The 15,620-nt window shown below is 40.7% G+C and overlaps 2 protein-coding genes and 1 long non-coding RNA gene across 3 annotated transcripts in view; 2 read left to right on the top strand and 1 right to left on the bottom strand.

Moving 5' to 3' along the window:
- Positions 1–1,510: 1,510 nt before the first annotated feature.
- On the top strand, positions 1,511–4,390 carry LOC103708953. Its single transcript, XR_005513769.1, has 2 exons — positions 1,511–3,559; positions 3,733–4,390. It is a non-coding gene; the product is annotated as an uncharacterized LOC103708953 (long non-coding RNA).
- Positions 4,391–5,085: 695 nt separating this feature from the next.
- On the bottom strand, positions 5,086–10,149 carry LOC103708952 (probable NADH kinase). The gene is made up of 5 exons (XM_008794076.3): positions 9,959–10,149; positions 6,382–6,627; positions 6,090–6,170; positions 5,763–5,914; positions 5,086–5,681 (listed from the first exon to the last, which is right to left on the bottom strand). The coding sequence occupies exons 1-5, from the start codon at positions 10,073–10,075 to the stop codon at positions 5,315–5,317; spliced, it is 963 nt and encodes a 320-aa protein (XP_008792298.1). The 5' UTR covers positions 10,076–10,149; the 3' UTR covers positions 5,086–5,314.
- A 4,367-nt stretch (positions 10,150–14,516) lies between these two features.
- The window catches only part of LOC103708951 (integrin-linked protein kinase 1-like), a 31,044-nt gene continuing 29,940 nt past the window's right edge, over positions 14,517–15,620 (top strand). The window contains exon 1 of the mRNA XM_039131152.1: positions 14,517–15,250. Coding sequence (XP_038987080.1) covers positions 15,047–15,250 — 204 coding nt within the window. The 5' untranslated portion in view covers positions 14,517–15,046. The remainder of the gene's footprint in view (positions 15,251–15,620) is intronic.

Here is a 15,620-nt window from a genome sequence, read left to right as displayed (position 1 = left end):
TATCATGGTGTTCTTTTATGGATTGGTCGTCAGTTGTTTTAGAATGTTTTATTTGTTTCCGTTGCTAATGCTCTAGCTAATTTGCTCATTATTAAAAACACATCACATTTTTGATGTACAATCCCCCTGATACCTAAATCTGAAAGTACTTGGGGACAAAGTACACATTTGATTAGAAAAACAATAAAATTTTAAATTATATTACATACAAATACAAATATTTATTTAAATAAAAAGTTATTTTGAATTTTGAAATTTAGATATTCAAAATTTACCCATCTTGCCTTCCTTGTCTAAAATCAAACATTGATAGATAGCAGTGGAGTGGAGAGAGCGAGAATTTTTTCTTTTAAATATCCGGAATCCATAGTTTGGCTTCAAAAAATATTATAAAATACAGTGTAGCGCGAGATCGATTTTGAAATTATTAGCAAACTTCTCTAAAAAAAAAGTTCCTTCTTTTTATCAAGTAGAATTATCTAAGTTCTTTCAGCAAAAAAAATATTCAAATTATTTTCACAATCTTTGCTTATTAAGATGTACTTGCTTTGCTTAAATTTTCATTTTTTCAGTAGATGGTATGCCCGGTTTGATTTAAGAAAATCTTTCCAAATGTCATTGATTCTAGAGATTGCATATTGACTGCAGAAAAGATTTCTACTTCTTAATGTCTAGAATGATGGAATCATATCATTGATTTTGAAAATTCCAAATTAATTTGTAATCATCCCAAATTAAAAAAATAAATTTATTGTAACAAAGATGGAGTAGGGGTAGAAATGGGTTGGCCCGAAGCCCATCAGATTGGGCCGGACTTCGGGCTAGAACTGAAAAAGTTCAAACCAAGCTTGGCCTTAAATATAGAGCCCATTTATTTTTTTAGACCAGGTTCAGATATGTCACTGGCATGACCTAGCCCTGGCCGAGCCCGAGCTCAAACAACGCCCGAAGCACAGACCGAATTTAGGCCCAAATCAATTTGTTTTTGTACATTGTTATTTAGAGAAAAATAATGAGGAACTAAAGAATAAATTAAAATGAGTTTAGCTAAAAACAATATATTATTTGTTTGTATTATAGAAGAGAGTCTAAGTTTTAACTAGCTTATTTTTTATAAAGTAATATTATAAAATATTAAACTTTAATTGGGTTCAGGTTGGATCTATTTTTGGGCCACATGGCTAATTCGGGTTGGCCCCTCGAGGCAGGTTAGAATCAAAATTATTAGACCCAAAAATATTTAATATATAAATATAGGAAAAACACCATTGAGATAATTTAGATATCCTATAAAAAAAATATAGAATATTTTGATTAAAAAATAATAAGTAAATTAAAAAAAGTACTTTCAGATCGAGAGCGGAGGAAGTGCAAGGGTCTGGGGGGGAAAAAGAAAAAAAAAATCCACGGCTAGCAAGTGCCTCTCGAATCCAAGCCCGCATCATAACGCACCGGATCATCCATTTTGTGAATCTCAAAACGCTACGGACGGCTGTTCGGCGTCGACGCGCAAAAAATTCTACCCTAGGCTGAACTAAAGAGGGTGTCCCCGCCGTCGCACCTTCTCCTCTCTCTCTCTCCCTCTCCGTCCCGTCTTCTCGTTGCTCGCCTCTCCTCTCGTCTCTGTTGCGCCTCTCATCGCGTTCCATCAGCCAACGATCGAGAGCTCTTGACAATCCATTCTTGGATTTCCTTGTGCTCCTGTTCTCATCTTGGGTAATAGATCTTGGATTATTAATTTCATCTGGCTCCCAATTAGCTTTGTGGCTACGTATGGGGTTTAGGTTACATGAACTATTCTGTTACAAATGCTGTAGATTCTCCTGGTCAAGGTAAGTATCCAAGCTTGATAACGCCTTTTCTTTTTTTTCCCAACGTTTCTTTTTCCCAAATTGAGAAAAGAAATGTGGAAGACATCTAGGATGTGAGGACTTCGGTTTTGTTTTCTAAGTTCATGGTTCAAACGATTTGCCAAATGATGTTTTGGGACATTGCGCAAGGGCTTTGAGCACTGCATGGTGTCGTGAGATGCAATGAAAACAATCATGATCATCCCTTCTGATGGCAGTTCTTTTTATTTAAAATGTTGCTGAGTGGTACATTTTAATTTATATTATTCTTTTTATTTTTTGTCTGCTGGATTTCCTTTTTTTTATATAAAAAAAAAATCTCTCATCGTTTTGCTCTTGCAAATGCCCCATGAGAAGAATCTTAAGAGTTGCCAAATGATGCCGCGATGTTACGTAAGGGCTTTGAGCATTGCATGGTATTGTGTGATGCAATGCGATAATATCATGGCCATCCCTCCTAATGGTATTTTACCAAGAGTTATTTACCTTTAGCTTAGTTGATTTCTCTAGACCCCTCCTCTGCTTCTGCGTCAATTTCTTTGTGCAGCATTATACAGCCTCACGAATGGAAATACATCACTGTGATTTTGTTTTTTCCTTTATTTTTGGTGGATCTGAGATAATGTCTTATAAAACCTTATAGATAATGTCTATTACTTGAGTTCATCAAGGTCTGTTCACTATTTGTACTCTGTTCTGGTTTCTGTTTTGTATATTCCTGTAAGTGGTCCAGCGCAGAACAAGACCCATTACCTTGTGCAACGGTAATGAGTTAAAAGTACACACTGTTTCTCTGCCACACTGACCACGGAGCTTTATTTGATTCTGTCATGATCTCTGATTGCTCCTTAATCAGTTCTCATGACAAAAAGAGCTCTTGTTTTCAGCTTCTTTCATTACAGTATCTATTTATGCAAAGAATGGGAGCATTCTGGAATTACATCAGGCTCAAATCCTGTCTTGAAGTTTATGTTCCAACTTGCTTTGTGGTTCCATGATCAAGTTAACCAGTACATTGCTGCTTGCCTATAGTAATCTTGTTCTGATTTTCCCCTGATGGAACCTGGAATATGCGGTGGCCCATGCACAGCTATTGCTTCTGCTCTATAAACTTTGCTTAGATCAATTTTGATTTGTTCTTAATCCTAGTTCCTTTAACTTCACCTTCCATATCCTTGCAAGAAACATTTGATTAATAAACGGTTGCAAGTATCGGATCCAGTGCTGCAAAGGCATTTCATCACAAGTGTAGCTTCTTGTAAGCTCTCAGACCTTCCTGCACTTACCTATGCAAAACCTGCCTTGCCCAATGCTGCTCCCTTGAGTGCAGGTCAGTTTTCTACTAACTAGTTACTTACCCATTTTCATTCCTAGATTAAAGGGTAAGGTCATTCAGCATTTTTTCAGGATCCACCAATGCTGATACACAGAGTGAGTGTACTTGCCAAAGTTTCTCATGAATACTCTAATAATCATGCTTAAGTTTCTTTTTTTGATGGAAAACTGAATAATAGCAGTGATTTTATTCAGTTGTCTGCGAACAATTTGTTAATTTCTTTTGCTTGCCCGGTTAGATGATCAAAAAAACTGAAATACCTACGGTATGCTTCAGGATGTCGAGAAGAGAATTAGGGGGAAAATAAGACTTCAACCCTCCCTTGCTGCAGCGGCAGAAAAATTTCGCTGACTATTAAAATATAAACGAATAGGTGGAGATATTTATGTGTTACATTTGCACATTCATTATATGGATCTAAAGCATGCCGTGCTTGCTGTCATGGTTCTACAATCATAGCTGGAATTCATCAGTCAGGCAATTTGATCCGTGATGTTGTTGGCTATATATTTGCATGTAACTTTTCTTTAATGAAATTATTTGCAGCTAACTCTTGAACTCAAGCCAGTGTACAATCGGCAGGAAGTTTTGGATGTGTGGTTTTGTCTGCAGTTTAAGCATGATATGGCTTTCCAAGGATGATAACTTTGAATCAAGCATTGCACTGAAGATTGCTGAAAAATGGCTACTGACTGGCTGCCCATGGGTGCTCCTATTCCTTGTGCGCCTGGCAGCTCAACGGTGGCGCCCGTCTGCCCGTCGAGTGCGCCCGCCCCCATGATGTCAACCCAAGGGGTGAAGCTGGGCTCAGCGAGGCTAGACATCGTCGAGAGCCAGGACAAGAAGTACCAAGATATCGACCGAGAAGCTCAAGGAATCGAGGGTAGAGATCAAGGAGCCCGAGTGGATCAACTACTGGAAGCCGCACGGGAAGGAGTTTGCACTGAGACGGGCATGAAGCGCCGGACTCCTTTTCGGCTTTGTTTGGAGTGTGATGCGGCGGGCATAGTAATAGGTTTTTTTGTAGATGAAGTTGTAGGCAGGCTGTGTTATGTAGTTGATGCTGGGTATAAATGAAAGAACCATATAGCTTTTGGGTAATTTGATAAAACAGTGTCCTTGAAGCATATTGGCACATGTTGTAATATTTATCTAGTTCCTTTGGGCAATGATCTATGGTTATATAGCTGTTGGGGAACTTTCACTTACTGAATTCAAAAAAAATCTGTAAAAATAGAAACAATAATTGGGTAGGCGTACCATGTAAGGTACTGTCTTAAAAACGATTATTTTTCTGGCATGCATAATATGTTTTTGTTTTCTAAAAGACTGTCTTTTCTCACTCCTTGCTCATACATCATAAATCTCTACTAATTCTTCTTTAGTTGACCTGTCTATCAGCTGCTGGAACCTTATATGCGAGTCTTCTATCGAAACTTGATTTCAAAACTACAATTTAGATACCATAAGGTATTGAGAATTTCAGCCTCATAAAATCAATTTTAGTAATTGGAGGAAAAAATGAAAAAAAAAAAAGTCTCCCAGATGATGGTATGTTCCTCTGCAGCATTTTTGACTTCTATCGCCCTGCCATTTTCCATTCATGACTTTGAAAGAATAGCCTGCTACTTATTAGTGCATTTTCTGCAGAATGTTAACCATGTTAAGACATTATTTATGCCATTGGTGATCATGTTGGAACAGTTATTGGCACAACTCAGACATGGCCCTATGGGAACCCAGCCAATGGTTAACTTAAATGAAACCCTTAAGATGGCAAAGAAAAAGATTCTCACTATCACTAGCAGTTGGCGTTAATTAAGTATCATGAAAACTATGTTAATTCGTGAAATAATACTACTAACATCCTATGCACTTATCAACGATATCAGAAAGGAGTGTTCAAACATAAAAGGTCAATTCGGATGAAGCAGCAAGGATATAGAACAAATAAGATCATTCCGAGAACATCAGGCCACACCATGAGACAGTAGTTTGAGTTTGCAAGGAGTTACATGAAACATACTAAACTGAAGATGTTGATTCTGATGTGGTCCAAAGGAGTTCAGTTCAAAATTTGAAGCAGAACAGTTTATCAAATATGCAATACTGCTATTATGAGGACATACTATGTCGGCAGACTTTCAGGCAAATAAACTTTCAAAACTGGAGCCTCTCTTGATATTTCAATTGTATCGCCATTCTGAATTGAATAAAATATATGCGAACCATCAACATATATCACACCTTCTTGAGAGTACCAGGCAACACACATCCGCTCATCAGGCCTAATTAAGCGATGCATCAATGGAGGGTCCGCAGCTCTAGATGAAATGGGCTCTCTGACCATATACTGAAGGTCTTGAGTATAAATTGGCATGGGAAAACCTCCAGCTGAAAGCATGGCAGCTGTGGATCCTGCAGCAGTGGAGACCCTGAGACCACTTGATCGGCAGTTGACCAAATTAGAGTCCTTTATGCTGTTGCTCCTGACTCTGAATTAAGCATGAGAAAGATCTTATCATTACAATATAATCTCCAAACAAAGGTTTGCTGGTGTTAGAAAGATGTCGTACCGAAATGAGAACCGAGATACTGTTGCTGGACAAGGATGTGCAACAAGAATATCATTCAGAGCAAATGTTGGCAACGGATTACCATTTAAGTTTACTGATATCCTTGTGAGTTCAGAAGGGTGTTTATGACCTTCGAGAATTTCATCCAATAACTGGAAAAGCTCTACAGATCAAAAAGAGGAGAAAAATGTGGCAAGCAATAAAATAACAGAGTCCTCTATGTCATATAGATGAGTTTTTCTTGGGTTATTGGTTTCAAGTGACAATACAAAAATAATGTATCAAACAACATCCCAAATAGACCCCTTCCAACCACATGGAGTTTACCTGCTCAAAGTTTTTTGCAGTTCCAGCACAGAGATAGCCTGTGCTTCTTCTTGCATCAAACTCATTACTGAACTTGTCAACCTGCAATAGACGGAAGAAACCAACCATATATATCTTAAAGAAAAACTATCGCCATAAACAGATGTCTCCATTACAGAATAAGATGTGGAATTGTAGACTAACTCAAAACAAACTGATAGAAGACCAACATAATTGGTGGAAACTATCATGATTTATCCCATATTACGATTGAACCCATTAAGATTTTATATATACCATCCTGTTACACAACCTCTTCAACTTGTGTAGGGTCTGAGTTGACTCCTAGAACTGGAATTGAGTCATCCAAAAAGTGACTGGCCTGTAGCAAAGTGCCATCCCCACCAACAGTGACCACGAGATCCACATGATGAATTTGATGGGACAATTTGTTACGCATCACAAGCTCCCAATCAAGAGACTTACGTCGCAAAACATCCTGACAAAAGTTGATTGTGTCCTTATGAACCCTACATCTGTCATCCAAATAGCTTAATATCTGCACAAGGACCAAGAGAATAGAGAAGCAATGGGAGTTGCAATGAATTTAAATATGATGGCAAAGCTAGAAAACATATTTAGTAAGCTAAAATGCATAACTGCATCAAATATGAAATAAAAAACAAGTGCAATGCACGCCATATCCATGATCACAATGTTACTCTAGTCAAAGGCCATCCGATATGATACTATCAGATGTACATTTAAAGGGGATGCACTCTGATGCCATCCAACCTAAAACATTTAATCATTATAAATATGTAAATGCATCAAATATGCCATCATATGGTAAATCCTTTTTTTTCGGAAGTAGTATATGATATAACATGTAGCTTACATATGCTATTGTAGATACAAGAGCATTTTAGAATTTGAACCATGCTGTACACACCTGCAGATTCTTGCATGCAGAAAAGTAAAGTGTATGGAAGCATAACTCCAATAGCTGTTGGATGTAGGCCACGTCAATATAGAGAGAGGGGTCACATCTGGAACTTATCTAGAAAAGATTCTAATTGAGTGAGTTTGATCTAAGAGCTGTACCAATTTCCCTTCCATTACAACTCAAGTTCATCCTTCCGCTTTTTCTCTCAAAAGTTTCTGAATCTTAACTCTAGTACAAAGACATTTTACTTGATATTGTCAACGTGGCCAGGCAGTCACAAGTGATGAGAACTATTAACATCCTAAGACAGGTGGTGCAAAGGCAGACTAAACAGTCTCCGAGAATCCCAGGCAAGAGAAAATTGAGGGGAAAAAGAAGGAGAGGGAGGAGAAGGAGAAGGAGATCAGAATAAGAAAAGGATCTAGGAGAGAGAATAAAAAGGATAAGGAGAGGAGGAAAAAGAGATGGAAGTGAAAGAAAAAAGAAAGGAAAATGAAAAAAAATCCCAAAGAACAAGTCTTGTCCATCAATTTCATACTTGATACTCAAAATGATATATTAAGATGTAAATATTTTGAAATAATACAAAATTAATAGCTATCATTAAGCATATAATAACCATAACATATAAGCAGTATACCGTCCATCCGATCAACCTGATATCCACTTGATCAATCCTTTTTCACCTTCCACTCGTAATAATTAATAGTACATATAATATGCACATTATTATTGACAATAAAGACTTAATTAATATATCTTAATGTGATTTAATATATGTCTACAAAGTTTTAATGAATACCTATTATTTCTTATGCAAGCATCTAGCAGGGTCACCTTGACAACAACAGTTGTCGATAAGGTGCTTGAAAACTTGAAGGGCATGAGAAGAAGTCATGCAAACTTAATGTTACAACAAAGCTAATTGAATGATTATTTATATTAGAGGAAGGTCTTGCTGAGGGCACAAAATAGAGATCGAAGGTCAGCATATTTGAAAAATATGCATGTTCAATAAAGGAAGGCTGAGACCATCCCTTGCAAGGGGTTGGCCTACAGTGAGTCTGAAGAGATAGTGTTAAATAACAAAAGGTGTGAACAATGGCATTAAGAGGTAATCATGAAGCAACCTCCCCACTATGCAATGCACTAAAGCAGAATTTACCCTAGAATGTAGGCTTTTCAGCAAAACTATCTTACAAGTGATTCAAAGTAAAGGGAAAAAAACCAAGCAACAGATCAAATCTCTCTAGCTTTACAATGATGTTTGCACGAAGATTTTACCTCGCCAAAAGATGCAATGTGATGCTGTTGCCACAAACAGGAAGAGATTTCAACTAAATCTCGATCTAGCATCACATGGAAAGATTTAACAAAGGATGATATAGCTCATCCCGATAAATTTTGAGCACTGGGAAAGCAGCAGTCATTAAGGACAAAAACACAAGCAATAAAGCAAGATCAAGATTATATATATTACTCTAATACTGAAAAACGTAGCTTCTCCGAGCACTACTCGTTGCTTTTCTACAGTATAAACGACAACCTTAAATGATGTAATTTTTGCTGAACTGGTATTGCTTCTTCATAAATTAAAACCAGAGCAAACCTTTTCGCTGCCAAGAAAAGAAGGCCTTAAGCAGAGCGGGAGTTGTCCTAACAATTAACAAGGCCACAATTTAAACATGCCGAAAACAAGCAACTTGGGCATTTCAGGACAAAACCTTTTCCTCCATTGACTAATCAATGCCTTAGTTTGTCCTAAAGAAGATGACTTGGAAAGTTTAGACATCAGTTACATTGCTGACAGTCCCATCAACAGCTTAATGTACAGATTGGCTTTTCCACCAGGACAATCTGCTCCTTGCTTGGTCTAAATGTATGTGCAATGTACATAAAACCACCAAGAAAAAAATATATAATGCAAGATCACACAACATTGAAAAGTATCAAACAATTAGCAGATATTTAATACAACACAGGACTAGTAGAAGATGGATGTCATCCATATATAAGTTGCATTAGCTGCACAAACTCTGCATCAATTCATTACAACAAACACTTTTTCATCCTGAACAACTAAAGGAAGCGAGCATGAGATGTCCAACCTGGATATTTTGCTAGCAGATAATTTCGTAGATTCAAAAATCCATTGCACCTTAAAAATCCTAATTTTAAGGTAATCCTAATTTTCATCCATGTTTTAAAGCAATAAATTAAAAATGAATGAAAATACAGAAAATGTGATTTTTTTAAAAAAATCAAACACGTACTTTGATATATAAAATAGAGCAGGAGAAACTAAGAATCTCCGGAGAGCACATCAAGGTTTGGAGAGATAGCATTTGTGAAATAGTTCATACATCGGGTAAACACCAAACTTTAGGCATGTGTTATTCAACAAGAATAATACTTCCTGTTCCCCAGCACACATCCGGAATGAGCATCAAACCAGATATTAATCTAAGCTGTTCGGGAAAAAATGGCATGCTCAAAGCTTATTGTGCTCGTAACCTTCCATGTTGTCGCAAACATCTTATTTCTCACCCATTTCACCGTTTTCATTGTTATTTCATAGTTGTCACATTCATACCCACATCTACTGATCATCCATGGCCGAAACATTTTTAAAATTGTCAGGCATAGCTTCGAAAACATCTCCAATTGCGTGTATATTAACAAATATTCGTAGTTGCATCCACCTTAAAAATCCACCATTCTATGAACAACAGTGCTACACTTTTTCTGATACTTCTTTGTAGTAACAAAATCCATTCAACTTAACAGTAAATAGAAGAAATAAGAAATACGTCAGAGGGTATTCTTGTGTTGATTAATGGCGGAAAGCAAAAAAGAATAAAAAGGAGTGATCGTTTACCACCCACCAAAGCCTATTTCCAATTTCCATGGACAAAGAAGAAAAGGAACTCGTCTGAGGTCTTACCTTGGGGTTGACGGCGCACGGGAGAGGGGAGGGGAGGCGGGCGTTGGCCCTGGGGCTGGCTCTCGAGGGGTAAACGTCGAAGGGCTTCAACAGCAGCAGGACCCGCCGCCTCGACATGGGATAGGGGTACACTTCCGCCTTTCCGCTTCCTGGAGAAATTCGGAGCCTGAGAATTTCTCGCCGCAGGAGAGGAGTTTCCTCGTGAAGAAATCGAAGGGCTCGATTAGGCCCAGACGGAATTAACGGGCTCAAACTCAAAGCTGGTCATGGGCCGGACCTAGAGCATAAAATATATTAAATTTTAAATAGGCCCGCCTAAAGCTTGAATAATGAATATAGTTTAGGCTCGAGTCTCGGCCTATTACCAAATCTACATCACAATGAAGCAAATTTTGATTAACCTAACCAGCAAGCAGCCCATTGAACTTAGCATACTGCAAGACCAGGCATGGATTAGCACCACCACCATGAGGTGGCCCCATCCCAATTTCCCTTCCACTTTTTTTTAAAAAAAAGTCTAGTGCATGAGCTCTCACCATTGCAACTTGCAAGATCTCAGAAAAATAGTCACCATTACAACTCGTAAAATTTGATAAGAGTCAAATACACAATTTTATCCCTACATGTGGAGAGACCGTTTTCATTTTTCGGACCTGTAACATCCAAATCATAGTAAAGTAACTTTGCGTTGTATTATACCTCATCCTCTTCCGTGTATGAAAAACTGATGAACATAAATATGAGCCACATCTAGGTTAATATTGAGAATGTGAGATTGTTGGCATAATGTCGGTTGCCCAAGGAATAAAGCTGAGCTATATGAAATGAGTAACCGCTTTTACCAAAAAAAAAAAAAAGAAATAAAGCTGAGGACAGTGTTCTCCCCGCTGCCAAGGTCATATCCCAAACCATCTTTAAATTGATGGGCAGTAGAAACAAGGAGGTGCCACCTCGAAGAGACACCCTTTTAACTGAAAAGAGACCAAAAGATCTAATTGACCAAACTTATAATGAAGCAATCGAACCCAGAGCTTATCAGTACTTAGCAAAAAGAGCATGCTTAGTTTTCCTAAGATCTCTGCATACTTCTATTGGAAGAGTCAGAACGTCCCATTTAACATAATGCAAGTGCTTATCGGTATCGTTGTCTCCAAGAAAATTCCTTGCGATCTTTGCTACATCATCCAAGATAGAATCAAGCACCAAAAAAACAAGCCAACCGATAATTTGGAATAGCATTGAGGATGCCATTGGAATAGTATTGAGGAATAGTTTCTTGCCCACCATTCTAGCATTGACCTTGTCAAAAATAAAATGCTGGCGAGAAGAAAGAAATCGTGACAATCAAAACATCCAAGTAAACAGGTAAGGATCCTCATGCAAATTCAAGCCTATAGTGAGCCATCGAGTGGGAAAATAGACACAAGATTTATTATCAAAAACGTTAAAAACATCAACCAAGACAATAAGAGAGACTTTAGCAACAAACATCACATTACAGCATACATAATCATAAGTATTGCCGTTGGCCTTTTTCCAACTACTTAAGATTGATTTTATGGATCTTTATTAGCCGGGTATTCCCACTTAGAACCATCTTTGATACTATTTTAAGTTTCTCCACATCCCTTTTCACAACCTCCATCCATTTCACTTCAGGTCTTCCTCTCATTTTCTTATCATCTTCAAGGCAAACCAAAGTACCTCTTCTTACCATAACCTTGTCAAATTTTCATTGTGCATATCTACACCATATCAATCAATTTTTTATTATTTTATCCTTAATTTATACAACTCTTGCAGCTCCACTAGTATTTTTTTTTCTTATTTTATTCTTTATATTTTGGCATATATTTATTTTAATATTTTCATTTTTGCCATACTTTACCTATTTTCATATATTTTCTTTATTGCCCAAAACTCTGAGCCATACAATATGGCAGATCTTACTATTATTTTATGTTTTTTTTTTAAAAATCTCCAAAATATTTGCCCATCACGTAATATATATTCTAGATGCGCCTATTCACTTCATTCAAATAGCTCTAATTTTATTACATATATCTTCACTAATGCCTTCATCATTTTATAAAATATACCCTAGGTAACAAAAATAATCACTCTGTGATGTCTTTTGGTCATCAAATTTAATTGTTATCAAAATTTCATTTTTATGCTCACTGAATTTATAATCCACGTACTATGTCTCTCCTCTACTAATTTTATTCTCCAATATTTTCCTCCTTAAAATCCCCTAGATGAATAATTCCATTACAAGAATAAGTGAACAATCAATCTTGCTACTTCATAAGTTATGAAAAGTTTATGGAACCCACAGATATTGATGCATCAACTTCATAATCAAATTGATCCCTATATATGGCAACAAATCCCGCAAGTAGAGAATAGTTTATGTAGAGAACTGGAATTGTTACAAAAAGTAGCACACTGTTCTAAAAAAAAAGGAAATGGCTAGAGTTGTTACACTAAAGGAACGCATCGATAAATAAATTTGCTGCATCCATGTTATATGTTGAGCATAATTCGTTTCTTCGACGAAATTTTAGATGAACCTGAAACACTTGCACATGGAAGTTGCATCAATCCCTCTTGCTTAGGGGTGGCAATCGGGTCGGGTCAGGCATAAACGGGTCGGGTCAGATGTAGGTCGGGTCAGAAAATCATAGACCTGAACCCGACCTGTTTATTAAACAGGTCAGGAAATACAACCTGAACCCGACCTGTTTATTAAACAGATAACCCGACCCGACCCGTTTAACCTGTTTAATAAACTGCCCAACCCATCCCCACCTATCCGACCCGACCCGACCCGTTTAACAATTGTGCTCGGGACTCGGCAGCTTGAAAAATTTCAACAGAGGAGTCTCGGAGAACGGCCCGTTGTCGGAGGAGATGGGAGAGGCGAGATGGGTCCTATGCTTCATCGATCGGAGGAGATGGGTCCTCTGCTTCACCGCTTCAGTAGACCTCCGGCCGCCGCGGCTCCTCCTTCGCCGCCGGCGGTCTCCGATCGTTCGGCAACGGCGGCATCTGGATCGGAGTCTCGGAGGATGGCCCGTCGGAGGAGGAGATGGGAGAGGCGAGATGGTCCTCTGCTTCACCGCTTCGGTAGACCTCCGGCTGCCGCGGCTCCTCCTTCGCTGCCGGCGGGCTTCGATCGGTTTGGCAACGGCGGCATCTGGATCGCGGCTCCGGCTCCGAACCCGAAGCCCCCACGGAGATCGCGCCCCGGGAACCCAGACGCCATGGCTTTGCAAAGATCACGGACCAAGGGATGATCCGGATCCTTGGAGGAGATCGAGAGTTAGGGTTTCATACCTCACAAAGATCCGGATCCTTGGAGGAGATCTAGAGTTAGGATCCCGGCGAAGGGGGTCCGGCCGTAGAGAAGCTCGTAGAGGAGGACGCGGCGCTGCCTAATTGGGACTGTGGGAGCGGCCGGTGGTGACCTTGTGGGCGACGTACTCATAGCTGCCGACGAAGGAGCAAGACCGGACGGCGACCGGCTCGGCGACGAATCGGTGGGAGGGGAGGGAGGAGGCCGGCTTGCAGGGGCGAAAGAGGAGGTCGAGGAGGCAGGACGGGTCATCGGCGCCGTCGGAGGGGTCGGAGGCGACGGGCTCGAGGGTGGGGGAGAAGGTGGACTAGAGGGAGAGCCGGAGAGGTTGAACCAAAAAAAAAAAAGGGCAGCGGTGCCCAGGTGAACTTGGAGAGAAAGTTTTAAACGGGTGACGGCCTGACCTATCTTTGTGGGCTGTGGGCTGTGGCCCTTATCCAACCTGACCCATATATTAAACAGGTTATTAAACGGGTTATACAGGTTAAACGGGTCAGACATCTTAAACCTGTATCCGACCCAATTAATAAACGGGTTAAACGGGTCAACCTGTTTATGACCCGAACCTGTTTAGGCCAAACCCAAACCTGTTTATGGCGGGTCGAACACGGGTCGGGTTGGCGGGTCGGGTAATATTTTGCCACCCCTACTCTTGCTACATAGCACATGGAAGCTCAATAACATTACTTAGGAAACTAATATACGGTAATGCCCGAAGCGGTTCTAAGCAAGGTTCACCGTACCGGTATCGGTAGGCATACCGATCGCCTATCGGACCGGTATGATTTCGGTTTGTACCGATTTAAACCGGCACCGAACCGGAACACTCTTTCCCACCGGAGCTAGGAAAGAAGAAGAGAACAAGAGAGCGAGCGGAGGAGGGATGGAAGGAGGAGAGGAAAGGCCGCCAGCACCCCCCCCTTCCATCGAGCTCCGCTGGCCTCTCTCGGCCTCCGCCGGCTCCCCGCGGCCCTCCGCAGGCGGCGGAGGCCTCTCCTCCTTTCCTCTCTTTCCCGCTCTCTCTCTTCTTTTCTTCGTATTTTCCGGCTCTAGCTAGATTCGGCTCATACCGGTTTTCACGGCTCCGGCGTATCAATTACAAGCCAGACCAGTCTGATATAGTGCGAACCGATCGGGACGGGCCGGTTCGTCAAACTTTGGTTCTAAGGATGCACACCATGCACCCAACCCGTATCCAAGGGACCGATACGCTCATTGTCGACACCTGCTTCCGGGGCTAAGTGTCAGCTCAAAGGCTTGCCATTTTCGTTTTCATCAGTCATGGCGCTAATGAAGCCTAAAGGCATCTGAATCGAAAAAGCACGACAGTTTGGAAGGGAAAACTACGCGCAGTAGACGCGCTCGATAAAATGCCACAACCATTTCGCGTCATGCTACAGGCCCAACCTAAGCACCAAAGTTTTTATTCTCTTCACAGCTGTCACGCCACCTTTATACTGATCTCCGCCACACACAAAAAAAAACCCCTCACCTCAGCGGGGAAAAAAAAAGTCCGATTCGATCTCTGCCGAGCGAAACCCTTCGCCTCGCCGTCGTCGTCGAAGAAGTTGGAGGAGGCGGACACATCAACCATCTCGCGGACGTCCGATTCGTCCCACTCGCCCTCCTGCAGCACTGAGCTAATCCAGTCCAGGTAGGTCTCGACCCAGTCCGGCAGCCTCGGCAGCCCAATCTTGACGAACCACTCCGGATCAAGGCTGCCGTCTGATATGAGAAGGTGGAGGAGGAGTTGCGACGGCGGCGGTCGGAGGAGGCAGCGTTATTCTAGAACTCGATTCAGCCAGAGGTCTTGCCGGCGACGCAGTCAAGCCTTTGGCGGGTGCACGGCGGGGGCTCGCCAGGTGAATGGATGGAGGCGGAGGGAAGTGGAAGGCCTTTTTTGGCTGAGGTGGCCAGCTCTATCCACGTGTCAGGTATTATAGTATCAGTTAAAGGACATAATTTGTACAAGGACGGGTCTCTACGTCTATTTTTTTTTTTTTTGAACCGGCAAATGCTTCGGGCCAAAAAGCAGCTGCCGCCGGGGGAGGGGTGGATCGTCTCCCAGGGCAGACCTAGCCTACCATATATAATTAGATAAAAATGCCCGTCTCTTCGAGTGGATCATTTCTGAGGGCAGTGGTGGACAGAGCCTTTCGTCAGTCAGCTAAGATCACTGTGGCAACTACGGTGAGTTCCTTTGGGATAGCCAGAGATATTTAGGACATCCATTCCGCTATTTTAGCGCCCAAATTTATCTTGTTTTCTTGGGTGCCCTCATTCCTTGGTCATCTCAAAGTGAAC

Source organism: Phoenix dactylifera, chromosome 11 (genome assembly GCF_009389715.1).
Source record: "Phoenix dactylifera cultivar Barhee BC4 chromosome 11, palm_55x_up_171113_PBpolish2nd_filt_p, whole genome shotgun sequence".
Taxonomy (NCBI): Eukaryota; Viridiplantae; Streptophyta; class Magnoliopsida; order Arecales; family Arecaceae; genus Phoenix; species Phoenix dactylifera.
This window is presented reverse-complemented; position numbering and strand designations above follow the sequence as displayed.